Source organism: Peromyscus maniculatus, chromosome 11 (assembly GCF_049852395.1).
Source record: "Peromyscus maniculatus bairdii isolate BWxNUB_F1_BW_parent chromosome 11, HU_Pman_BW_mat_3.1, whole genome shotgun sequence".
NCBI lineage: Eukaryota > Metazoa > Chordata > Mammalia > Rodentia > Cricetidae > Peromyscus > Peromyscus maniculatus.
Genome location: NC_134862.1, coordinates 44,569,991 through 44,595,352, shown reverse-complemented (window position 1 = coordinate 44,595,352; position 25,362 = coordinate 44,569,991). Strand labels below are relative to the sequence as shown.

General features: G+C 44.3%; 1 protein-coding gene across 14 annotated transcripts in view; it reads left to right on the top strand.

Annotated features, from left to right (window-relative positions):
* Positions 1 to 8,069: 8,069 nt before the first annotated feature.
* Positions 8,070 to 25,362, top strand: part of Ppp1r12b (protein phosphatase 1 regulatory subunit 12B) — a 213,777-nt gene continuing 196,484 nt past the window's right edge. For 4 of the 14 annotated variants that reach the window (XM_006982456.3, XM_016001015.3, XM_006982454.4 and 1 more), the window contains exon 1: positions 8,070 to 8,516. In XM_006982456.3, coding sequence (XP_006982518.1) covers positions 8,232 to 8,516 — 285 coding nt within the window. In that variant the 5' untranslated portion in view covers positions 8,070 to 8,231. The remainder of the gene's footprint in view (positions 8,517 to 25,362) is intronic. The other 10 variants (XR_013043272.1, XR_013043274.1, XR_013043273.1 and 7 more) reach the window with 4 other exon arrangements.

Sequence of the window (25,362 nt, the reverse complement as noted above, 5' to 3'; positions counted from 1 at the left end):
AGCTCTGCTTAGCTTGGAAGTTGCTATGTAGCTCAGGCTAGCCTGGAACTCCTGGCACTCAGCCTCCTAAGTGTCTCAGTCTCCCAAGTGCTGGAATTAGGCGCGCACCACATCACCCAGGCTTTAAGTAATGTCAGGGGAAATTACTACTTCATCTAAGACCAGTAGTTGAAAGATAAAAGCTGAACATGGTGGCGTAGGCATACTAAGATAAAAGGATCGAGAATTTGAGACCAGCCAAAGTTATATAAATTTCCTCCAACTGGGAAAAGAAAACTATTTTTTTTAACTTATAATTTTGCTGGACAAAGCATTCTACCAGGACTCCGAAGAATAAAGCAGATAGAGTAGGAGTTCTTCACCATTGTAAGTGTTCAACTACAAGCTAAACAAGTTAGGGGTAGTGCAAAAGAGATCCTTTGCACTACGTGGGCGATTAGTAGGATGACTGCCCTCTCCTCTCCCCTTCACTGTACTGAAAATTAAACCCAGGTCTTCCTACATACTGTGCCAGCTTTTGATCCCCGAGTCACACACCAGCCCTGAAATCAATGACATTTTTTTAAGTTGGAAAAAATGTTTTAATATTTTATGTGCATTGATGTTTGGCCTCTATGTGTCTCTGTGTGAGGGTGTTAGATCCCCTGAAACAGGAGTTACAGACAGTTGTGAGCTGCCACGTGGGTGCTGGGAATTGAACCAGGGTCCTCAGAAGTGGACGATCCTCTGGAAGAGCAGTCAATACTCTTAACTGCTGAACCATCTCTCTAGCCCCAATAAATGACTTTTAAGTGCTCTTCCAACTTTAGAAAGGTAACAGGGACAATGGGGGGTCCTGCCCCTCGATATCTTCTCCCAGGGTCTGGGAAGAATCTACAACCAGCTGATAATCTAATTTTTAACGATATGAAATGAATCTCCTTAGTCCATACACTTTATTCTTCTGAGTCAGTGTTCTCTATATACAGCTTCTAGTCTGTTCTCATGCCTAGCTCCTTTCTTCCCTGATTTCTCTCTACTGTCCCCTCTAAGTTCTATCTTAATTCTCTCAACTTAGTTCCGCCCCATCTAGGTTCTCATCCATCTAGTTCTTTCCCATCTTAGCTCCTCTCCCGTCTCCTTCTTCCTCATCTTGTTCTTCCCCATCTGGCTCTTCCTCATCTTCCATCTCGTTCCTCTAGTACTCTCTTCTAGCCCTTCAATCTAGTTCTTTCCCATCTCAGTTCGTTCCTCTCCAGTTCTTACCCATCTAGTTCTTCCATTCTCTTTTATCTTCTCTGTCTTGTCTCCCAAGACTGAGGTTTCCAGTTATACACCCATGCAATAGCAATGCTCTGGTGAAAGCAAGGTCACCAGGCTTGAATGCCCTCAGGGTCAAAAGGAGGGACAATAAGATCCACACAAAAGAGCAGTAATTGCCAGCCATCATCTGAAACCCAAAAGGGAAGTAACTAAGGGGGGATTAGAATCAACTGAGAGCTAAATTCAGTTAAATCAGTGACGAGTGAAAACAAACTGCCTTCTTTTCCTTTGGCCCCTTATCTGTCCAAGCTATCTTGGCTACTGCTTTCTGGCAGGGCCGGGGAGTGTACTCGGTGGCTGGGTAGCCTGAGTCAGCTTGATGTACCTTTAAGTAGAAACCCTTTAGTTCTGACTTAATAGTTAAAGGTAGATCTAAAACTAGAGATAAGACTTTGGAAAGGTTAAGCTTAATTAGCACATCTGCCAGGCCTTCTCAAACAAATAGTCTGGATGCTTAAGTCTGTCCTTAGAGAGTACAGAGGTATCTCTGATGAGATACTTTCGTCCATCCAGGGGTGGTCCTGGCCAAATGCTGCTAATGACAATAGTGACAGAAAGGCCTGAAATTAGGGATCCTGGCTATGTTACTGCACAGAAGGTTATCTAATATTTCATTAGTAGAGGGAAAATTGTGCCTGGTGAAGGATGGAAAAGCTACAACAGCACACAAGAAGCTCATAGCAGGAAATGGCTAATAATCAAAAGCCAAATATCACCAAGGCTCCTTGAGCCTCAGCTTGACCTCTGGAAGGCCCTTGGCTTCTTCCAGGTATTAGCTTGTCATAATCAGCTGAAATCCTACTGCATATACTTTTGCGGCTTGCAGCAGAAAGGTGGTATTTTCTGAACAAGGAATTACATGCTGATAGCCAAGTTAGTTATGTCAAGTTATGGCTTCTAGCCGTAACTACACAGCTGGGAGTGTGGGACGGCATCTCAAGACCTGAGGCTCTGCAGAGCTGGGATTCGGCTTAGACCTTGGGAACCCTGGGAGGTAGGGCCCCAAATCAACTGACCAACCATCCTTCCTCTTAACTTTCTCTGTTCCTAGGTAATTGTGCAGCTTCAGAGCACAATTCAGGCATAGGAATAGAAACCAGTCTCTTTCTGAACTCCTAAGCCAATATAATCTTGGCTGCTAAAGTGATTTCTGCATTTAGTCCAAACTGATGTTAAGCAGCAACTGATTCCTCACGAAGGTTGCATGGTGTGTTTTGTCTGGTGGGACCCTCAAATTCACCAGGACTCTGACCTTGATTGTCCTCTGGGCTTCCCCCACTTTAGTTGTAGGACTGAACCAGTGAGTAGCTAATGAGTTATGCAAGTTATTATAAAATTATGAACTATAAAGGATCACATGCTGTGGGATGGTCTTTCTGTACACTGTGAATATATGTTGCTACCATTGGTTAATAAAGAAGCTGCTTTGGCCTATGGCAAGACAGGAGACAGCAGGGGGGTGGGGAATCCAAGAGAGATACAGGGAGAAAAAAGGTGGGGTCAGAGGAGCTGCTGGAGCTGCTGCCTGAGAATCAGGATGTAATGGACCGATTAAAGCCACGAGACACGTGATGATACATAGATTAATAGAAATGGGTTAATTTAAGATGAATGAGCTAGTTAGTAATAAGCCTGGGCCATAGACCAAACAGCTTGTAATTAATAGAAGCCTCTATGTGCTTATTTGGGATCGAACAGCTGCGGGACACAGAAAAGTTTCCTGCTACAATCACGCAATAGTCTAACCTGATTTTCAAGGTTGTGTATTTATGGTTAGGATTTACTCATTGAGGTAAAGTGTTCTCTGTTACCATTTTGGAGTTACTGATTATTTTACTGCTGGCATTTCCTGATATTTAATCCTTTCAACATCTTATTCTTCCTATTCCAACAGTGACTGTATGTCAATTAGTTCCACTTTCAGAACTGAAATGGAACTTTCCTTGGATGTTTCTCTGAAAAACAGAATTTAAAAGGTCTCTTAGAAAACTCACACACTGTATTGGGTTTGGTGGGAAGGAGCAACTGTAGTTTGGATAAAGGAAAGGAGACAGCAAGGGCTCCATCTAGGTGTACAGTTTCCGTTTGTCCACCAGAGGGAGCTATGTTACTGATGGGAATAGAGGCTGGAAAGACTGCCCTAAATGCTACCTTTAAATTTTTTAATTAATTTAGGATTTTTTTTTTTTTGAGACAGGGTCTCACTATGTAGCCCTGGTTGGCTTGGGGCTAGCTATTTAGACCAGGCTGGCCTCCACCTACCTCATAGAGATCCATCTGCCTTTGCCTACCAAGTTCTGGGTTTAAGGACATGGGCTACCACACCTGGCTCGAATTTAGGATTTTTGAGGCAAGGGCCTGGTTCTGAATTTCAGACTGGCATCTAACTCACAACAATCCTCCTGTCTAGGTATTATTACTATTTATTTTATTTTGTTTATTTGAGGCAGGGTCCCAAATAAATAAACTTGAATTCCTGATCCTCTTTCCTCTTCTTCTCCTTCTCCTCCTCCTCCTCCTCCTCCTCCTCCTCCTCCTCCTCCTCCTCCTCCTTCTTCTGGTTTTTCGAGACAGAGTTTCTCGAAACTCTGGTTTTGATGCCTGTCCTGGAACTCACTCTGTAGACCAGACTTGTTTCAAATTTGCAGAGATCCGCCTGCCTCTGCTTCCTGAGTGCTGGGATTAAAGGCGTGCGCCACTACCGCCTGGCTTGCCTCTATCTTCTAAGTGTTAAGATTATAAGCATGTGGCCAGCATGTCATTATTTTTTAAAAGTAGAGTGCTCTAATGTTACAAGTCAAGTGTGAATATGGAAAATTATTACTTGGCAAAAGTTTGTTTTACACAATGACCTCTGAGTTACTTGGTAAAAGTTTGTTTTACACATTGACCTCTGAGTTGGATCATTTATATTTATATTTATTTAGTGAATGAGTGTGCTGTGTGGAAAGAGTATGTGTGGTGTATATATGTGGTAACATTCAAGTACACAGGTGAGTATCTACACCCACATAGCTCATGTGGAGTCCAGGGTGTTGGGGTGTAAATGGAATATTCCTGTCCCAACCACCTGTTCCCAAAAACCTGGCAGCCGATTCCCAAATTACCATACAGAGGCTTATATTAATTACAAATACTCAGCCGATAGCTCAGGCTTGTTACTAACTAGTTCTTACAACTTAAATTAACCCATTTTCATTAATCTATGTCTTGCCATGTGGCTCATGGCTTTACCTGTCCTCTAGCATGTCTTGCTTCCTGGGAAGGCTCGCTGGTGTCTCTCCTGACTCCCCCTCCTTCCCATCATTCTCAGTTTGGCTTTCCTGCCTAACTTCCTGCCCAGCTACCAGCCTGTCTGCTTTTTATTATCCAGTGAGAATAATACATATTCATAGCGTAGAAAAGGATTGTTCCACAGCATTGGGGATTATCCTCTGTTTTTCTACACCTTATTGCCTAGAGACAGGTTCTCTCACAGAACCAGAAGTACATTTTCCCAGTGCTGGGGTTACAGGACTATCAGCTGTGCCTGGCTTTTTATGTCGGCGCTGGGGACTTGAACTCACATCCTCATGTTTGCAGAGGAAGTACTCTTACCCACTGAGCCATTTTTCAGGACCAGTTATTTTGAAAATATACAAATTATGTTGTATTTGTACCTGGGATTGTTTGGACTTAACATGTAGTTACAAATGCTTTATTAGAGTGCTGGAGAGATGATGTCTCAGCGGTGGAGAGCACTTGCTATTCAACTTTGAAGACCTGAGTTCAGATCCCTGCACCTATTTTTCAAGCTGGGGTCCAGCAGACACCTATAGCTCCAGGGCCCAGGGAACTGATGCCCTCTTCTGGCCTTGGTGTGTACTTCTCCAGAGCTGGGGACTGAACCCAGGGCCTTGCTCTTGCTAGGCAAGCGCTCTACCACTGAGCTAAATCCCCAACCCCCCCCCCCCCCAAAACAAAAACTTTTCAAGTTATAGGAAGATGGATGTTTTGTGGTATAATTTTTGACTGATGTAGTTAAACTAATTAAGATATTAATAATTACTATTACTTTTAGTAACCACATAGCTGGAAGATACATTGTGGGGAATTCACCAGAGAAGACCACAAGGACATGGGTTTAAGCCAATAGAAAGTCTTTATTAGTCGGCTAGCTGTTGACTACATGGGTGTTCGGGACCCCACAATAGCACTGAGACTTTCTCGGGATGAGCTTTGGAGCACAAAAACCGTGTTCTGGGTTGACATGCTTCAGTTAAGAGGAACAGTTAGCCAGAAGCAGAACTGCATATGCCACAAAGCAGGGGTAGTACGTTTAGAGACTTTCCCAGGACTGTGGGTTTTGATTGATGGATTAGGTCTTTGTTTTAGTTTTGTCAGATGGTGCTGTCTATGTGCTGTGTTTTACAGCCTGAATGGAACTTCCATCCTGGAGTCACTTGTGCTAAGGTCTGGGGCCCTGTTGCAATTTGTCTCTATTTAGGTAGGTATGCACTTTAATTATCTAAAGAATTAAACTTTTACTGTTTTCTGTAAAAGTCTCCAAAGGAAGTGTTATACTCTTACCTTCACAAGAAAAAAGAAGAACAGCAAATATAACAGTTATTTATAAGAAAGTAGTATTCAATATTCTTCCTGTTTTCTGAAACCTCCTATCATTGAGATCTATCTATCTATCTATCTATCTATCTATCTATCTATCTATCTATCTATCTATCTTTGAGACAGGGTCTCTTTTGCCCTTGGTAAAATTCCCTACATAAAGAAAGCTTTGAATTTTTGACCCATCTGCCCCCACTTCCCAAGTGCTGGGGTTACAGGCAAATATTTGTGACCATACCTGGTTTATACAGTACAGGACTTTGTGCATAACAATAATAATAATAAAAGAAGAATGAAAGAAGAGAGAGACAGAGAGGGAGAGAGGAAGAGATGGAGGAAGGGAGGGAGGGAAGGAGGGAGGAAGAGAGAGAGAGAGAGAGAGAGAGAGAGAGAGAGAGAGAGAATGCAAAAAGAACATGGCCAAAATCTGGGATATGGAGTCAGAAGGATCAATATTCCACATTCATCTTTGATCAACCTGAGTAAATGAGACTCCATCTCAGACAAAGCAAACCAGAATATAGTTCCACAAGGTGTACCATTATTGATCCCTGAAAATTTTATCTCATCTTTAAAGTCCTTACTAGAAACCAGTGTGTTGGTAAAATATAAAGCGGGATAGTGAAATACAAAGTGGGATAGTGAAACACAAAGCTGAGTAGCTGTCATTTACTAGGAACAGAGTACTAAAATAGTTCAGGAGGACTGCAAAGAGAGTGAAGCTGATGGTTTAGTAATCTTTCCTGATTCATCTGTTTGTTTATACTTAAGACCGGCTCCTTTGGTAGCTTAGGCTGGACTCAGACTCTTCGATACTCTAAGATTATATATAGGTGAGTCTCATCATGTCCAGCACCTACCTTATTTTGATATCCATTTCTCTTCTATTCTTTAGACAGAGTTCTATTTAGGAACTTTGGGCAATTTTAATGATCAACAAGAAGAGGTTCCATGTTGACAAATTACCAAGAAAATCTCATTACTTTTAAAAACGTTTTTTGAGCCTAGTGGTGGTGGGGCACGTCTTTGATCCCAGCACTCGGAGGCAGAGGCAGGCAGATCTCTGTGAGTTCGAGGCCAGCCTGGTCTACAGAGTGAGTTCCAGGACAGCCAGGACTGTTACACTGAGAAACCCTGTCTTGAAAAACAAAAAGGTTTTGTTTTGTTGAGACAGTGTCATGTAGTCCAGACTGGTTTGGGGCTGCCTGGGAAGCAAAGAATGACCTTGAACTCCTTATACTCTGCCCGAACCTCCCAAGAGCTGAGAATACATCAGCACCATTCCTTCCTCTTTCCCTCTCTCCCTCCCTTTCATTTTTTCTTTTCCCCCCTCTTTGTTTTGTTGGAGGGGAGTGGATTTGAGAAGTCTCACTCTGTAGCCCAGGCTGACCTTGAACTCACTATATAGTCCAGGCTGCCGCAGAACTCCTGGCAATCATGTCAGCATTCCTGGTGCTTGTATTACAGGTGTGAGCCGTTTAGACCAGCTTATTTCTTCAACATATGATTCCTAGTTTATTCCAGTAGAAAATGAGGAATGGGCAAGTGTTCAGATGTTAGCATGTAACACAGCTTCCTTTTATAACGATCTAATCATTTTCACATTTTTGATGAAAAACTTCGACCACTCAGAAATCTTTATGGATCTGGAACAAATGTCATATTGAAAATACTTTATGTCAAACTGTGATATTGTATGCGTATATGCATGCTTTTCCCAGTGCACATTCACAACTAATACATGCTAATGAAACTAAATGTAAAACCAGATGAATTCTAGTTCTTCTGATACTTCACGTTTAGTCCTCCCTTTTAGAAAATAATGTTAATTACTGCTGCTTTTTCGTTTTTCAAGTGTTAAGGGATAATTAAGGGAGCTAAGTTTAGTTAGTGGTCACAACAATAAACTACGATTCCCAAAATGCCTACAGAAAGAGGTTGCCCTTGGTCGGGGAAGACAGTTAGTTGCAGCTTCAGGGCAAAGGTGGCTGGGTTAGGTCCAGCAGCGGAGAAGGGTGCAGCTTGTCCTTGACTGATTTCTAATGCATCCAGGGATATGTAGTTCCCAGAGGGCCACAGCGTGCCCTTAGGCCAGGTTTCTTACTACAAGTCCCGTGATGACAGGGGGCTTGAGCAGCGCCTGCGTGCTGAAGCTAAAGGAGCGTGTGGGCGGTGCCAGTCGCTGGAGGAGTAAAGATGGCGGCGCGGGGGCCTCCGCCTTCATTTCCCGGCTGAACCCCTCCGAGGGAGGCGGCGGCGGCCACACCAGGCTACCAGATATTCTGGTGGTGGTGGTTTGGGCAGCAGCTGCGGGGGCTCGAGCCATGGCGGAGCTGGAGCACCTGGGAGGGAAGCGGGCAGAGTCGGCGCGAGCGCGGCGGGCTGAGCAGCTGCGGCGCTGGCGGGGCTCGCTGACAGAACAGGAGTCCGCGGAGCGACAAGGCACGGGGCGGCAGACCAGACGCGGGAGCCCCCGGGTCCGCTTCGAGGATGGTGCGGTCTTTCTGGCGGCCTGCTCCAGCGGGGACACGGACGAGGTGAAAAAGCTTCTGGCGAGAGGTGCGGACATCAACACGGTCAACGTGGACGGTTTGACAGCCCTGCACCAGGTAGGACTCCCCTTTCGGGCGGGTGGGTCTCTTGCCTGCGAGCCCGCGACCCTTCGAGCTGCCCCACCAAAAGTACTGTTAGTGTCACCGTAGAGAACCTCGCGCAAAGACCTGGCCACATCAGTCAACTCACGTCCGTTCTTGGCCACCTCCTTCCACTCAGCAAATCTTTTTCAGATCCCAGGGTTAGGGGTCTTCACCTGAAGGACTGGTGTCACCGGGGGGGGGGGGGGGGAACTGGTCAGTGTTTGTATTTCCCTCCACCTACTTGGGTTGTCATGGTGACGGATGATTTGGTCCTTGGTCTTGTCTCTATAGATTAGTCACCTTTACTTCTCTGTCTGCTGCCTGTACGGTTCTGTCACTTAGTGTCATTATCGTGATACCCTTTCAGAAATTCAGCTTTCTGTTTGTGTGGCCCAGTTATCAAAATGTCTTAGGTCCGTTAAAGAACAGTCCCAGTAGTGGAGTAAGGCTGCTCTTCTGAAAGGAGACTTGTTTGGCTGGTGTGTGGTTTGTGCCTTTCCCCAGGCCACCCTTAGAACACCCTTGACCTCATTGTTGTGGGTGTCTTATTTTCTTTGCGGGAGTGCTACCTCTGTCAGGGACAGAATTATTTCTGTCTGGTACTTACGGAACAGACTTTCAATTTGATTTCTGAAGCCCTCTGTAGAAATGATTATCTTTAAAAAAACAGAAAGAAACGACTGTATATATGGATTGCATGTAATCTGAGAGTTTGGTAACACCGCCTTGATTTCTCTCATTTATGCAGCAATATGCTCTGTGTATTGACTGTCATAACTCCACCCTCTCTCCCCAGTTGAACTTCATCAGTTATTTTGGTGAGCTGAGAGCTGGGCACCCACTCTTCCTTTCTTCTTCCTTTCTTCCTCTTTCCCCCTGCCTTTGAACACAGAATCTCATGTAGTTCAGATCGATTTAGCTGCAGATGGCCTTAAACTTGTGATCCTTCTGTCTCTCTGTCCCCAGTGCTGGGGCTGCCCAGGTTTTGCAGAGCTGAGGATGAAGCCCAGGGCTTTGAGCATGCTAAGCAAGAACTCCACCAACAGAGCTACCTCCCAGCTCTCTTTCTTCTTCTTCCTTTTCTTTCTGTACAAAGTGAATGTGTTCAGATAAGAATCCACTTGAAAATAATAATTCAAGCTTACGTTAAGCCCCCTCCTTGAATATATTTAGCTAATAGCTTAAAGTTGTTCTTATTGCTCTTTCAGGTAGACAAAACTCTCCTCTCAGACTGTTTTTCTCAGTGCCCCACCTGAAGTGTTTATATATAGCAACCAGTATTTATATAGTACTTTGTTGTTTAAGAATGATTTCACGTGCCTTCCCTCATGGAAGTCTTGGTAGTGTTCTCCTGCAATGGGTATAGTTGGTAATAAGGTGACTCCCACTTCACAGAGGAGGAAACAGAGACCAAGAGGAGTTATGTGTGTGAAAAGCTAGGAAGGAGAGCTGTTGCCTGTGAAGTGTGTGTGTGTGTGTGTGTGTGTGTGTGTGTGTGTGTGTGTAGAAAGGAGAGCAGTTGCCTGTGAAGTGTGTGTGTGTGTGTGTGTGTGTGTGTGTAGAAAGGAGAGCAGTTGCCTGTGAAGTGTGTGTGTGTGTGTGTGTGTGTGTGTGTGTGTGTGTGTGTGTGTGTAAAAAGGAGAGCAGTTGCCTGTGAGTATTGATTTTTCATATTTGAATCACAAAGCCCCATAGCCCACCGAATAAGGAACTGGATGTAAAATGTGATTGAAACTAAGAGAACTACATTCAACTTTACGTTTTTTTAAGATTTAAACTAAAAATGTTTGAACTCTTTGGAAGGGTAAATTCTCCATACATGTCAAGGGCAGAGGTCAGCTGGGAGTCTTCCTCAATCATTCTCCACCTTTATATTAAGTATTATTATTATTTTAGTATAACTCAGTAACCTTATTTTGGTTAGTGTGTGTGTATGTGTGTATGAGTGCAGGTGTGTGTGTGCCATCGTGTATGTGTGGAGTTGAAAGGACAGCTTAGAGAAGTCAGTTTTCGCCTTCCATTGTGGGTTCTGGGTTCTGGAGATGGAACCCAGTTGACAGGCTTGCTCAACAAGCATGTTTACCAGCTAGCCTTGTTTCTTTAAAAGTGACTCTGCTGGCTAGGTTTAGTCCTTCCCAAACATTTGACTGTTACTCTGGGAAGTCACTCATGATAGACCCTCCCTTCCAGTTCTGTCTCTTTACATGCCCCCCCCCCCCCATTCAGTTCTGTCTCTGCCCCCACATTCAGCTCCGTCTCTCCCCCCCACCCCCATTCAGTTCCGTTTCTCTCTGCCTTTATCAAGAGACTGCTTGTCTTGGTGCCTCTCCTCTCTTCAATAGCACCCTTGATTGAGCAGGGCAGTAGTTGATGCACTCTTTACATTCAGGAATTTCTTGAAGTAGGAGAGGAAGAGGATGACAGCTGTGGAATTTGTTTTCATCTACAAATGTAATAGAAGAATCCTGTCACATTTACAGCCTTGGCTGTTGAATGCATGTACGTAATGCTAGGTAAATTCAGTTAAAGATCAGTCTGCTCAAAAATTTGATGTCAAGTCAGACTTTCTGGTTTGTATGTTTCTTTTCTTCCTTTTTATTTGAGAAAGGGTCTTACACCATAATTTAGGCTAGTCTGAAATTCACTGTGTAGCCAAGCTGGCTTTGAACTCATGGCATGCCTCCTGTGTACTGAGATTATAGACGTGAACTGCTTCACCTTGTCTGTTCTAATGGGGAACCATCACTTTGAACCTTTATTGGCCTAAGAACTTTTGGCAGCCAGTTGACAAAGAGATACAATGTGTCTCTCTATGATCTGAAAAACTCTTTTTTTCGGGGGGGGGGGTGGGCAGGGAAATTTGAGACAGGGTTTCTGTGTAGCACTGGCTGCCCTGGAACTGAACCTGTTGACTAGGCTGGCCTTGAACTTACAGAGATCTGCCTGCCTCTGCCTCTGGAGTGCTGGGATTAAAGGTGAGCACCACCACTTTCCAGTTTATCAAAACTGGCTGTGATTCCAGTTCCAGGGGGTCTGGGACTCTCTTCTGGCCTCTGGGTGTCAGGCATGTATGTGGTGCACTGAAATACATGCAGACAAAACACCCATACATGTAAAGTAAAATAATAAGACAATAAAAGGAGTGTTTCACCCTGTTGTTGTATGTCTGTGCACCACATGTTTAATTCCCACAGAAGCCAGAAGAGGGCATCAGATCCCCTGGAACTGGAGGTACAGATGGTTGTGAGCCCCGGGGATAATGGGAACCACACTCAGGTTCTCCGGAAGAGCAGCCAGTGCTTTTAGCCACCGAGCCACCTCTCCAGCCCCAAATTTTATTTTTTAAATTAGCATGCAAAGTATTTGATATCATAATGGCTCCCTTTTCTTTTTTTGACTTAAAGTAAATTCCTAATGGCATTTTAAAACAGTGTGTTTCAGTTGCTTCTCCACTCACATGGTCTTTCCTGTCCTCTTCCCCTCCCCTGCCTCCTCCGTATCACCTTCTTCTGCTTTCATGTTACAGGCGCCCTTTTGTGCACTCCTTCTTCCTTGGCACGACCTTTTTTTTTTTAGGGTTTTGGGGTCTTTACCCTTGTTTATACCCATGCATACACGAGAGAGAACGTGTGGCGGTTGTCTCTTTGAGTTTGGGTCATTTCGCTTAATATATTTTCTGGCTCATTCCATTTTCCTGAAAATTTCATTTTTCTTTACAGCTGTGTAGAATTCCAGTGTATACTGTCTTAGTTACTGTTCTGTTGCTGTGAAGAGACACCATTTAACTGGGGCCTTGCTTACAGTTCAGAGGGTGAGTCCATGACCCTCATGGCAGGGAGTGTGAGGACAGGCAGGCAGGCAGGCATGGTGCTGGAGCAGTAGTTGAGAGCTTACATCCCGATCCACAGGCAGAAGGCTGGTAGGGGATAAGGAGGGAGGGGGGAGAGAGAGACAGAGACAGACAGACAGACAGACAGACAGACTGGGCCTGTCTGTTATGGGCTTTTGAAACCTCAAAGTCCACTCCCGGTGACATGCTTTCTCCAACAACACCACACCTCCTAATCCTTCCGAAACACTGCTACCAACTAGGGACCAAGCATTCAAATATATGAACCCATCTTCATTCAAACCACCACATATCTATCACGGTTTCAACGTTTTTGTTACTTGAATGTGTGTATTTGTGTGCCACAACACATATCTGGAGGTGAGAGGACAGCTTTTGGAAGTCGGCTTTTTCCTTCCACCATGTAGATCCTGGGGATTGAACACAGGTCATGAGGTTGGTGCCAGGGACCTTGTCCTGCTGGGCTTTCTTGCAGGCACTTTATCATATTTTCATTATCTGTGCATTTGTTGGGCATTTAGGCTGGTTCCGTTTCTTTGCTATCGTGAACAGGGCAGCAGTAATCATGGATATTCAAGTATCTCTGTAGTAGGATAAAAATGGACTGGACGTATTTTGAGGAATAAATTAGGATTTGGTATGCTACATTCAGTGTCCTAGAGGGCTCAGTGAAGAAGGTACTAATTGAATGATTATAATCCTTGGAAGCCCTTCTTCCCATACAGAGGCACTTCCATTTTATTTATATATACTCATGAGAAATGTATGTGTTGATAATCTAACTTCTTTATTTAATAGGAATATTATTTAATTACCACACATCTTGGTATCCTCATGATTATGGACTTGTGTGGTCTAGGGTTAGCTAGATAGAGGTTTATAGTCGTACACATTCTGGATTTGGACCCTCAGAGTGATCTCAGATTCGAATTCAACTTGTCTAGCCTCTGCTATCTTTTTTTTTTTTTTTGAGACAGGTCTGATTGTGTACCCATGCCACCTCAAATTTGGAATGTTCCTGCTGGAATTCCAAGCATATGCTACCATGCCTGGCTACCTCTGTCATTCTAGAACGGCTTTAGGTGACCATGTAACTTTAGAGAAGTTACTATTGCCTATTTCTGGGGAAGAGACGTGAAGAGTGGGGCAGATGAGAGGAGGAAGGTAGAACAGTTTGTACTCAGGGGTGAAGGAAGAAGACTAAGATGAATGTGTGTGGTTCAATAGAAAAGAGTCTGTTTGATGTGCTAATTCATATGTAAACATAAGGCCTGTCTTTTGGTCCCTTCCCTTTCATTCCAGTTGGTAACTTATTCCTCTCACAGTCTCTTAGTCTGTGAAGTGACTTACGCCTCCCCCACTGTTGAATTAACTGCTTAGTGTCTGACCCATGGCACTGTGGGACCTGGAAATTCCTGTTGGCTTTCAGGGTTGTGTTTGTAGAACTGTCATCCATCCTGCGTCATTTCAATAGCACACCATGTCACACTGTTTAAGATGATGCATCAGGCTATGTTGGGCACCTGGCGCCTTGCCCTGTGAGCAGTAGTCCCAAGTTTTCATGCCTTTGCACACCAGTCAGATTTGAACACTGATTTTTTTTTTTTGCTGTTGCTTTGAAGTGCACATGAAATTGACTTTCATTTGTATTTGTTCCCTGGTCAAATAATATCTCTTTGCTCTTTTTCTTCATATTCTTTCCCTCTCCACCCGTCTCCTTCCTTCTGTCCCTTCCTCTCTTTTGATTTCTCTCACTCTCTCTTCCCCCTTCTCCCTTACCCCCTGTGTGTGTGTGTGTGTGTGTGTGTGTGTACAGCGCCATGGCGTGGTGTATAAGGTCAGAGGAGATCAGGAGTTGGTTCTCTTCCACCTTGGGTTCCGGGATCAAACTCAGGTCATCAGGCTTGTTGGCTACTGCTTTTACCTGCTGAGCCACCGTCTCCCTGGACCTCCTCCTTTCCTCTGCCCCACTCTCCCCTCCCCTCCCTTCCCTTCTCATTCCCTCCCCTCCCCTCCTCTGCCCTCCCCTGCCCTCTCTTCCCCTCCTCTCCTCCCCTCCCCTCCTCTGCCCTCCCCTGCCCTCTCCTCCCCTCCTCTCCTCCTCTCCCCTCCTCTTCCCTCCCCTCCGCTCTCTTTTCTGAGACAATCTCACATAGTCCAGGCTAGCCTAGAACTTACTTAGTAGATGAGGATGACCTTGAACTCCTGATCCTCCTGCCTTCACATCACAAGTGCTGAGATTATAGGCACATGGCACCATGCCTATTGGTTGGTTATTTTCATTTTTGTTATTTGAGTGTGTGTGTGTGTGTGTGTGTGTGTGTGTGTGTGTTAGGACATTCAAGTTATTTCTAAGTCGCTATAAACATTTGCAGAATTTCACTATATGATAGCTTAGGTTGACCTTGCCTGGCCTAAGACAGATTGTAAAGGTTGTTACAGTCCACCCTTTGAGAGGTCCATGAGCTCTGACACAGGTGTATGACTTCCACCATAATGAAGATAACACTATCATTACCCTCACAATTCAGTCCTTCCTCCGTAGAGAATCACAAACCATGAGGATCTTAAGATACACATCAACAGATACGAGTCTTGCTTGAAACATGATTCTGATAAACTTATTATTTTGCTTTTTTCGAGACAGGGTATCTCTGTGTAGTCATGGCTGTCCAGGAACTTCCTTTGTAGACCAGGCTGCCCCCAAACTCATAGAGATCAGCCTGGCACTTCCCCTCAGTGCTGGGATTAAAAGTGCACGCCACCGCCGCCCGGCGAGGAGACTCTTTAGGTATCTACTCTCAGTCCTCTTTGTCCTACAATAAACACTCTCTCTCTCTCACTTGACATTTGGGTAAACTACTGAAATGTGATTGCTTTGACTTAATGTCTATTTCTTAGAGATACTTGCAATTTGCAAATTAAAGTACTTGCAAATGGAATCATATAATGTCTATAATTGGCTATAAAATATTTATTTTGGGACAGGGTTGAAGGACCTACAAAAGAAACAAGTTTAGTCATGAATTAAGTATTTGAGAATTCATCAGACCATTCTATTTTTGTATTTTTAAGTATCCCATAATAAAAAGCCTTAAAAAAAGGAGCTGGCAAAATGGCCCAGTATGTACAGGTACTTGCTGCCAAGAAAGCAGCAAGAGCATACATGGGTAAGGAAAGAGCTGACTCCCACAGTTGTCTCTGAACTGCACGCACATGCCCTGCACGTGAGTGTGCACATACACAATAAACATGAAAAACACGTGTAAGAATCATGGATGAAGTCGCTAGTTTAGGTGTAGTGTGTGGACTGTTGAAAGGCTCGATGTGATGCCCCGAGTTTAGTTCAGGACATACGTCAATACGTGATGACGACAAGGGAGTAACCCTTCTGCTGTGTCGTGTGCCTGTTTCGTACTGCCTTCCTCACCAGGGCCTCCGGTGTGCTTTGCAGGCGCTCTGCCACAACCTGTGTTCAGTCTGTTCCGTCAGCTCACCTGAAGTGCCTCTTCTTTTCAAGTATCGTTCAAGATTCCAGTTCAACGATAGCATTTCTTGGGACTGGAAAAATGGCTCAGCTGTTGAGAACACTGGCTACCTTCCAGAGGACCTAGGTTCAATTCTTAGGACCCACATGGTGGCTCACAATCATCTGTAACTCGAGTTCCAGGGGGTCCAACACCCTCTTCTGATCACTGTGGACACCAGGCTTGCTTGCATGTGGTGCATAGACATTTATGCAGACAAAACACCTGTACACATAAAATAAAAATAAATAAATTAAAAAAGAAAAAAAGATTTCTTGGCCTCATGACAACCATTAATTAGTGCATGGTCTGTGAACTTGTGAAAAGAAACTTGAAAGTCTTAAAACAAACCCCCCACCTCAGAAAGCAGATCTGCGGGGCACTTGGGGTGTGTGAAGGACTTTCTGCACAGGCGCTGTCTTGTGAAGGAGAAGACGGGTGTGTGGCAACTTTTAGGCAGCCAAGTGTGGGCAAGTGATGGGCTTGTCTCAGAAAATGGAGCTGACATTTGGAGCATTCCTATGGAGATTGGGTTGGCTGGCTTCCTGTGCTCTTTGAGGTTAAGGGGAAAAAAAATCTGCTTTTCTAACCCAATGTGGATTTTACTGAGAGATGTTTGGTTTGTGAGCTGTGCCCAATTTATGTGCAGTCATTTCATGTGAGACAGTTTATATTTTTTTCTTTTTTAAAATTTTAACTTCCTGGCAACATTTACTTCAAGATTTTTTTTTTTAAGTTGGTGACAGAAGTGTGAGATAGGACTTTAATATGCTCAAACAGACGGTGTTAGGGTCCTGTGGACAAAGCCTCAGTTTCATGAGTTGCTTCATGCTGGTTTTTCTTCCCCACGTTGAGACTGCTACCCCTTGACAGTAAATAACATGTAAAAAGAGGGCAGAAGAATGACTCACCTCACTATAAACCACTCGGGGTAATGGACAGTGATTGTGAAGAGTGGCCAAGCTGCAGTCCAGCTGTTGAGTTCAGGTCACCTGCTAGAGAATTCCTGCGCTTCATCAGTGCATGCTAAGTCAGCAGCTGGGGAGTGGGGTGTGTAACAGGCACTGAAACACCATCACTCCGGGTGCAGCAGCGGTCAGCAGCTGGGGAGTGGGGTGTGTAACAGGCACTGAAACACCATCACTCCGGGTGCAGCAGCGGTCAGCAGCTGGGGAGTGGGGTGTGTAACAGGCACTGAAACACCATCACTCCGGGTGCAGCAGCGGTCAGCAGCTGGGGAGTGGGGTGTGTAACAGGCACTGAAACACCATCACTCCGGGTGCAGCAGCGGTCAGGTCAGAATGGAGGCTGACCTGCTTTGCCCTATGCTGTTGCCGTTTCATGACAGGATCACCAAGTCTCAAGGGGTTTGGGTTTGGAGACTGGTTTTGCTAGGTTGCACTGGCTGATCTGGAGCTCGGGTGAAGGCATATAAATTATTATAATAAGGGTTTTTAAATAGTATTTTCCCGTTCTGTCTCTACAATGTACTCCTGTGTTTGAATCATTAAACATTGGATTGATCTTTTCTTTCTTTTTTCTTTTTTGTTTTGAGACAGGGTTCTTGTTAAATTGCCAGGCTGGCTTTGCAGGACTAGAGCTTCCAAACTTCTCATCTTCCTCTCTCAGCCTTCTATGTTCCTAGGTTTCCAGGCCTGTACCACCAATGGGCATTAATTAATGAATTACAGGCCTAAATGATCATTAATTACATTCTTCCACATAATTAATAATTATGTCTATGGGTTTTTTTTCTGAATGTCTATGTCTGTGCATCATGTATGTGTTTGGTGCCTTTGGAGGCCAGATGAGGGTGATGGATCTCCTGGAGCTAGCATTAGAGACAGTTGTGAGCCACCATGTGGGTGGTGTTGCTGGGTACTGAACCCAGGACTTCTGGAAGAGCAGTCAGTGCTCTTAACTGCTGAGCCAACTCTCCAGCCCAGAAATGCTTTTTATACAGCAGATATCAGTGCTAGTGAGGTGGCTCAGCAGGTAAGGTGCAGCCGCCTTTGGATGGGAAGAGTGGACTCCCGCAGTTGTCTTCTGACGTCTGCAGGTCTGCTGTTGTATGTTTCACCCCACACAAATACAAGGGATGTAATTTAAAAACTCAAAAACGGAATAAAATAAAACTCAGACTTCTGCTTGATGCCTTTTCTATCCTTTTTCTTCAGCTAAGATAGTATCTTCTTATGTAGCCTAGAACTTGTGATCCTCCTGCCTCAGCCTACCAAGTGTTAGAGTTATAGCTACACCACTGTGCCTACTTCCTGTTTCTTTTATGTCATGGCATACATAGAAATACCTTTTCAGTGGCATTGGGAATTGAACCTAAGGCTTTACACATGCTTCGTGGGCACTCTTTGACTGAACTACGTCTCTAGTCCTCCTTTTCTTCTCTCTCTCTCTCTCTCTCTCTCTCTCTCTCTCTCTCTCTCTCTTGGTTTTTCGAGACAGGGTTTCTCTGTGTAGCTTTGCGCCTTTCCTGGAGCTCACTTGGTAGCCCAGGCTGGCCTTGAACTCACAGAGATCCGCCTGGCTCTGCCTCCTGAGTGCTAGGATTAAAGGCGTGCACCACCACCACCCGGCCCCCCGGCCACCTTTTCTTTTATTTTAAGACAGAGTTTCATTAAATTACCCAGGCTTGCCTAGAACTCACTCTGTAGCCCAGGCAAGTCTTGAACCTGCAATTCTCTGTCTCAGCTGCCCAGGTAGCTGAGATTATCTTTGTGTCATCAGGACTAACTCAGAAAATGACATTTGTATTGCTCCTTTGATACAGTGGAGATCTGGAAGTTGTAAAATTTTATTATATTTTTATTAAACACTTTATTGAATATTTATACATGTATACAATGTGTTGTGACCCATGCCCCAGGTACTTTACTCCCACTTTTCCCTCCCAATTTCATGCTCTCTCTCTTTTTTATTAAACTCATTGAGTCCGTTTGGTGCTGCTTGTGTATTCATGGGTGTGTGACTGTCTACTGGAGCATATCCCAGGGCCCATTACCCTACGCAAAATTGACTCTCCCTCTCTCAGTAGCTATCAATGAGCAAGACATATTAGCACTGGTGGGACTTCATGAGTGTCCCCCTAAATCAATACTGAGATTTGGTTGGTGTGATCTTGTGCTTGTAACCCCGGCCATTGTGAGTTCATGTGTGCAGCTGTGCTACCGTCTCTGGCAAAAACCTTTTCACTGCAGATCTTTACTCCCCTGTTCTTAGACTCTTCCTGCCCCTCTTCTGTAATGAGTGTGTGTGTGTGTGTGCGCGCGCGCGTGTGCGTGCGAGTGCGAGAGAGAGAGAGAGAGAGAGAGAGAGAGAGAGAGAGGGAGGGAGGGAGGGAGGGAGGGAGGGAGGGAGGGAGGGAGGGAGGGAGGGAGGGAGGGAGGGAGGGGTGCCCCATTAAGAGCTGAGCACTGTATAGTAGTCTCTTATTTTTTGCACACCAACCATTTGTGAATCTTTATTGTTTGCACCCACTGCAAAAAGAATCTTCACTGATGATGGTTGAGAAATGTACTAATTTATTGGTATAAAAGAAGAATTTAATAATAGTAAACTATTTAGCAGAAGAATAGTACTCCTGGGTTCTTCTCTAGGGCCGATGACCTATCTATCCAGCCATAGGATTTTGGCCCAGTTAACAGTACCAGGCATGGGGTCCATCATCTTATGGAGCAGACTTTAAATCCAGTTCTTTCCTCACAACCAATCTAGAATATGTCTTAAGAGGCGTAACTGCACAGGAAGAACTTAGCAGCTCCGGGGCTGGCCTTCTACTAGCTCAGTGGTAGAGCACTGGCCTAGCATGTACAGGCTCTGGGCTTCCTTCCCGATCTCTACCCTCACCGCCATATACACAAACCATAACAAGAAAACGCACAGCAGGATATAGCAGGATTACGTCTCTCCTATTTAATTGTGTGTGTGTTTTTTTCTTTTGCTAATGTTATTCCTGTAGCATTCCTTCACTGTAGTACCAGTGGGCAAGTGGTATATCTTGTCAGGCCAGTATTTATTGTATCTCACAGGGTTTACAGTTGACTGATGCTGATTATTATCAGTCACTCTCTCCCACCTCTCAACTCCCTGGTTACCGTGCATAGAATTTTCTACAACCATGAAAGCTAGCCGGTAGGAATGAAGCTTCCAGGTTGGTACTGGACTAAAGTCGGTGGCATCTTAAGCAATAGGGTCTGTTTTGTTTTGTTCTGTTCTGTTCTGTTTTTTCTCACTTTGTAGCCCTGGCTGTCCTGGACTCGCTATGTAGACCAGGCTGGCCTCAAACTCCCAGAGATCCATCTGCCTCTGCCTGGGATTAAAGGTATGCGCCACCTCACTCTGCTGGTGGTTAATTTTGATTGTTAACTGGATTGGATTCTGAAGCATCTAAGAGATTAGTAAAATACAGACCTCTGGGTGTTTCTATAAGGACATTTCCAGAGAGGATTAGCTAAAGAAGAAAGACTCATTCCATGGGCTGGGGGCCCTGTTGGAATGAAAAGGGGAAAAGGAGAAAGCCTGCTTGCTCAGGCATTCTCTTGTGGAAATCCCAACAGCAAGAATCAAGCAAACAGTCTTTATTCACATAAAACTAAGAGACCCTAACTAATACTTTAGGAAGGTCCAGTCCTCTCCCACAACTTCTTACAGCTTTTATTGGTCAAGTCACAGGTGGTCTGTTTCCTGATGAGTCCCATGTCCATCAAAAGGAATTTCCATCACAGGCCTGTTTACAGGAACAGAAATTGCAGGAATAAATACTTTTGCAAGTAGATGTTTTGCTAGGAGCAAGAAAGGCATGGAAACTTGGTAATTCAATTCTATTACACATGTAAGAGTAATGCATATATTTGTATCACTTCCTCATCAATTTCACTTTGCTTCCTGTTCATGGTTATGTAGGCTGCTCTGCTTTGCTGTCTCTTTCCTGCTGTGATGACTGATAGATCTGAAACCGTGAGCCAAAGTAAATATGTCCTCAGTTATGGAAAGTCTAACAGAGAAAGCTGGTCCTAGAGAAGAGGAATCTTTCCTCTGACTACATGCCCATATGATTCAAGAAGTCTTTGAAACTGGTTTGTGGGAGAAGTAGGAAAACTTTCGAGATGCATGCTAGAGAAGTGCAGTGCTGTAAGCAGAGCTTAATTGGAGGTGCCTTTAAACAAACAAAGAAAAACGATTTATTTTTATTTGTGGATGAGTTCCTGCAGATGACAAGAGAGGGTGTTGGATCCCTGGAAGCTGGAGTCATGTGTGGTTGTGAGCTCCCCAGCACTGGTGCTAGGAACCCAATTCAGGTCCTCTTATGGCATGAAGTGCTCTTAACTGCTAAACCATCTCTCAAGCTTAATGGGAGTGCAGAATGGTGATAGGGATTCAGAAGGTAACCATGCTTATGAGATTTCAGGTGCCAATGAGAAAGAACTGTGTTTGGGAATTGAGCTTGTTATAAGGGCTGCTGAAAGATGAACTTAAAAGTGATGGTCTAATTGTGTAGAGGAGAATTCAGGCTAGCTCACCATTCATGTGGATATTGTTGGCTGCTTTTTAGCTAGTTTTATAGTGAGAAGTGTGAGCAAAAAACAGAACAAAAGGGTGTGAAAAACTGGTAGATTAACTAGAAAAGAAGCTGTTAATTTGAGGCCAAGAAAGTGGTCACTGAAGGGGCTGGGGTCATTAAAAAGAAGTTTAAAGGACAGTAGGAAAGATGTAATACATCTTAAAGGTATCTGAAGACTTGACTGGATTCCTTCCATGGCAAATTCAAGGCTGTAAAGGGTGTAACTTGAAGCACTTTGCTTTGGGAAGAGAGACTGGGTCTTGTGTGCTCAGGCTGACTTTGAACTTAATATGCAGCAGGGATGATCTAGAACTGCTAATTCTCCTGCCTCTACCTCCCACGTGTTGGGGTTACAGGCATACACTGTCACATCTGGCTTTTCAAATTTTAATTTATTCTTTTACAGTGACTAATGACATAATATACACGTCAATTTATTTATTTATTTGTTTATTTATTTGTTTATTTATTTATTTAATGTGCATTGGTGTTTTGCCTGCATGTATATCTGTGTGAGGGGGTCAGATCCCCTGGAACTAGAGTTACAGACAGTGGTGAGTTGCCACGTGGAACTGGAGTTGAAGGTGGTCGTGAACCACCAGACATGGATGCTGGGAACTGAACTCAGGTCCTCTGGAGGAGCAGCAAGTGCTTCTAACCACTAGTCCATCCATCCCTCCAGCCCCTTCATTGAGTTTGTAAAGTTCATTGTATTTCTCTTCCTATTGCTAATCCCGCTGTCCTAAGCTTCTGAGTAGTGCTAAATAGAAATTCATAATATTCCCTGTTTGGCTTTAGAACACATCCATTGCCTTTTGTACTAAAGAGGCAGCACAGTAGAGTGGTTAGAAGCAGACCTAGGCTATAGCCACTTGATGTGAATCCTGATTCCGCCACGTAGGTGTTTTGTACAGTTCACTTCATCTCCTGGGCTGTAGTTTCATTGTAGGGGAAATGGGGGTAATAACAATTTCAAACGATGGAGTTGTTATAGAAATGACTGAGTTAATGTGTGTAAAGTGCTCAGAACACTGTATGGCACAATTTCAGTACTTATATGTGTTTTATTAAATAAAATAAAATACCCTCGTTGGCTTTTCTTTACAACTCACTAAGGTTGTGATAATTCTTGTTGGCTCTGTTATTCGTTTTTTACTCTGTTACTCACTTTTATGCTTCCAACCCTGTTCACTTCCTCTCTTATTGAGAGCTGATTTAGTCATCTACTTTTGCTCGATTTCTTCTCCTCAAAAGACATTCAGAAGTGTCCTCTACACCTTCAGACTGTCTACGATATCGTTCCTCGTTTCTTCCCTGACTGACCATCTGACTCCAGTCTTTGCAGGATGTTGCAAACCAGTTATTTCTTGATTTCGATCATCATTCTTTTGTCCCCTTGCTTTCTCCTTCCATTGTTCAAACATCTCTAGTTATGTTGTTGTTTGGTCAGTGCAGGGGACTGAACCAAGGACCTTATGCATGTTAGGTATGTGCTCTACCACTGAGGTATATAGCTCAAGTTCTAACGTTTACCTTCTTAAAAATGAAAATAGCTTCCAGAAGACCTTCTCTCTGTCTCACCTCTCTTTGAAACTACTGACTTAACTTTCTTTTCTCTGCCTCTTCTCCTTGAGTGGCATACCTTCCTATTCTGCTTTCCCACCATTCTATGGAAACAGTGCTTTATTGGCCTTCGTTCTTACCCTTTTGGGCCACCTAATATTTTATTGACATTGTCCTTTATTAATAAAAATTTTTATCCTTTGGTTGGCAAAGCAAAGCTTTGTTTTTCGGATTTTGCTCATAGCTCCTGGGTCGTCCCACTGCACTGCCTTCTCTGTTCCTCTGCCATGGCCCACTCCCCCAGAGTTCTGTCTGCAGTCTCCCTTTCTATCTTCATCTGTAACCTTATTTGTTCTATGACCTCATCTGTCTCTTGTGTACTATTGATGTCTGGATCTTTCTGCCCTTGACCTTTCTAGACTTGACAATTTTCCTGGACTCCAGAAGTATTTCTAGCTGCATACTAGACATCCCGATCTAGATGTCCTGTTGGATTTGTCTTGGTCCCAGTATTTCCAGAGGAAAATCGTTCTTACCCATCACAATCTAATTGCTCCTCTGTCTGTATTCCCTTCTTGAAAGACTACTCTTAGCCACTCTCATTTGAAGCATTTGCTCCCAACTGACGATTCCAGGGTTGATTCCTGAATGTCTACATGGAAATCATCTGGGTGGATGGGGCCACGTGTTGACAATAAATCCTTGAGCCTTATCCTCCTAAGTGCTCAATTTAGAAGGTTTGAGTAGCACCAGGAATCTTTTATTCTTCTATTCTTCCAAGTTTGGGACTGCTAGTGAAAACTGAAATTTGTTCCCTGTTGTAGGTCATGTCTAAAAGATTCCTCTAAAGGCTCCTGTGTTGAAGGCATGGTTCTCAATACAGCAGTGCCCAGCGTGTGTGTATGGGGGGCGGGGATGGATCACGAGGACCTCTTACCTCATCAATGAGTTAATCTGTTGATGGGCTATTAAGAGAAGATACTTGGGACTTGGGACCTTGGAGGGGTTTAAGGACTGCACCTTCCGTCACCCAACTCCCACCTGTTATTAAGTGAGCTGCTTGCTTCACTGTGCCCCACCATGATCGTCTCCTTTATCACAGTCCAGGATCAAGGGAGCTGGCCACCACTGACTGAAAGCTCTGAGATCATGAGCCAAGAGGACCTTTTTCCACTTTGGTTTCTTTAGGTATTTCTACACAGCAACTAAAATCTGGCCAAACATTCCCTCATCCCTGTTGTGGGATATTTAATTACACTACAAACTGCTGTGGGATGTTAATGTATGTCCTGTGGGAGCCCTTCTTGGGTTCCTTGTGGCGTTACCCAGCAGGTTTGCATAGAGGATGATTAGGACCATGGGCCTGAGTGCAGGTGTATGAGATGGTCTGCACTTGGCTGTACTGGGGGATGGTCTATATGTCAAGTTGCTCTGATTGGTCAATAAATAAAACCTGATTGGTCGTGGCTAGGCAGGAAGTATAGGCGGGACTAACAGAGGAGAAATAAAAGAACAGGAAGGCAGAAGGAGACGCTGCCAGCTGCCAGCCACTGCCAGGACAAGCAGCATGTGAAGATGCTGGTAAGCCACGAGCCACGTGGCAAGGGATAGATTTGTAGAAATGCGTTACTTTAAGATATAAGAACAGTTAACAAGAAGCCTGCCACGGCCATACAGTTTGTAAGCAATGTGAGTCTCTGTGTTTACTTGGTTGGGTCTGAGCGGCTGTGGGACTGGCGGGTGACAGAGATTTGTCCTGACTGTGGGCAAGGCCGGAAAACTCTAGCTACAACAAACCCTGCCGTTGCATTATTTAAATAAAATCAACCACAGGTCAAGAGGCAGAGCAAGCAGCCAGTTGACTGGAAGTGACCATAGAGAGTAAGGGGAAGTCAGAAGGTCGGGAGGAGAGATACACAGGAGGTAGAGGGGAGGGAGATCCAGTTGGAGGAGGTTTTGTGTCATAGGGTGGGGTGGTGTAGGAAAGCTCTCTTTCTGGGACAATGGTAAAGGAGGAAGCAGCTGGGTGCTCTCTCTGTCTCTCTGAGCTAGCAGGTTTTCACCCCAGCATCTGGCTCCTGAATCTTCATTAGTAAAATAGACAGAGACTTAGTAAAAAACAAATTGTTGGACAAATGAATGTATGATTGCCACAAGCTGCTACAGGTCTCCAGGGTCTTCTCAAACTCACTTTGTAATTGAGGATGACCTTGAACTCTTGATCTTCCTTCCTCTACCTCCCAAGTGCTAGGATTACAAGCTTGTGCTACCATGCCCAGCCAGTTATTTTTAAAATGCCAACCT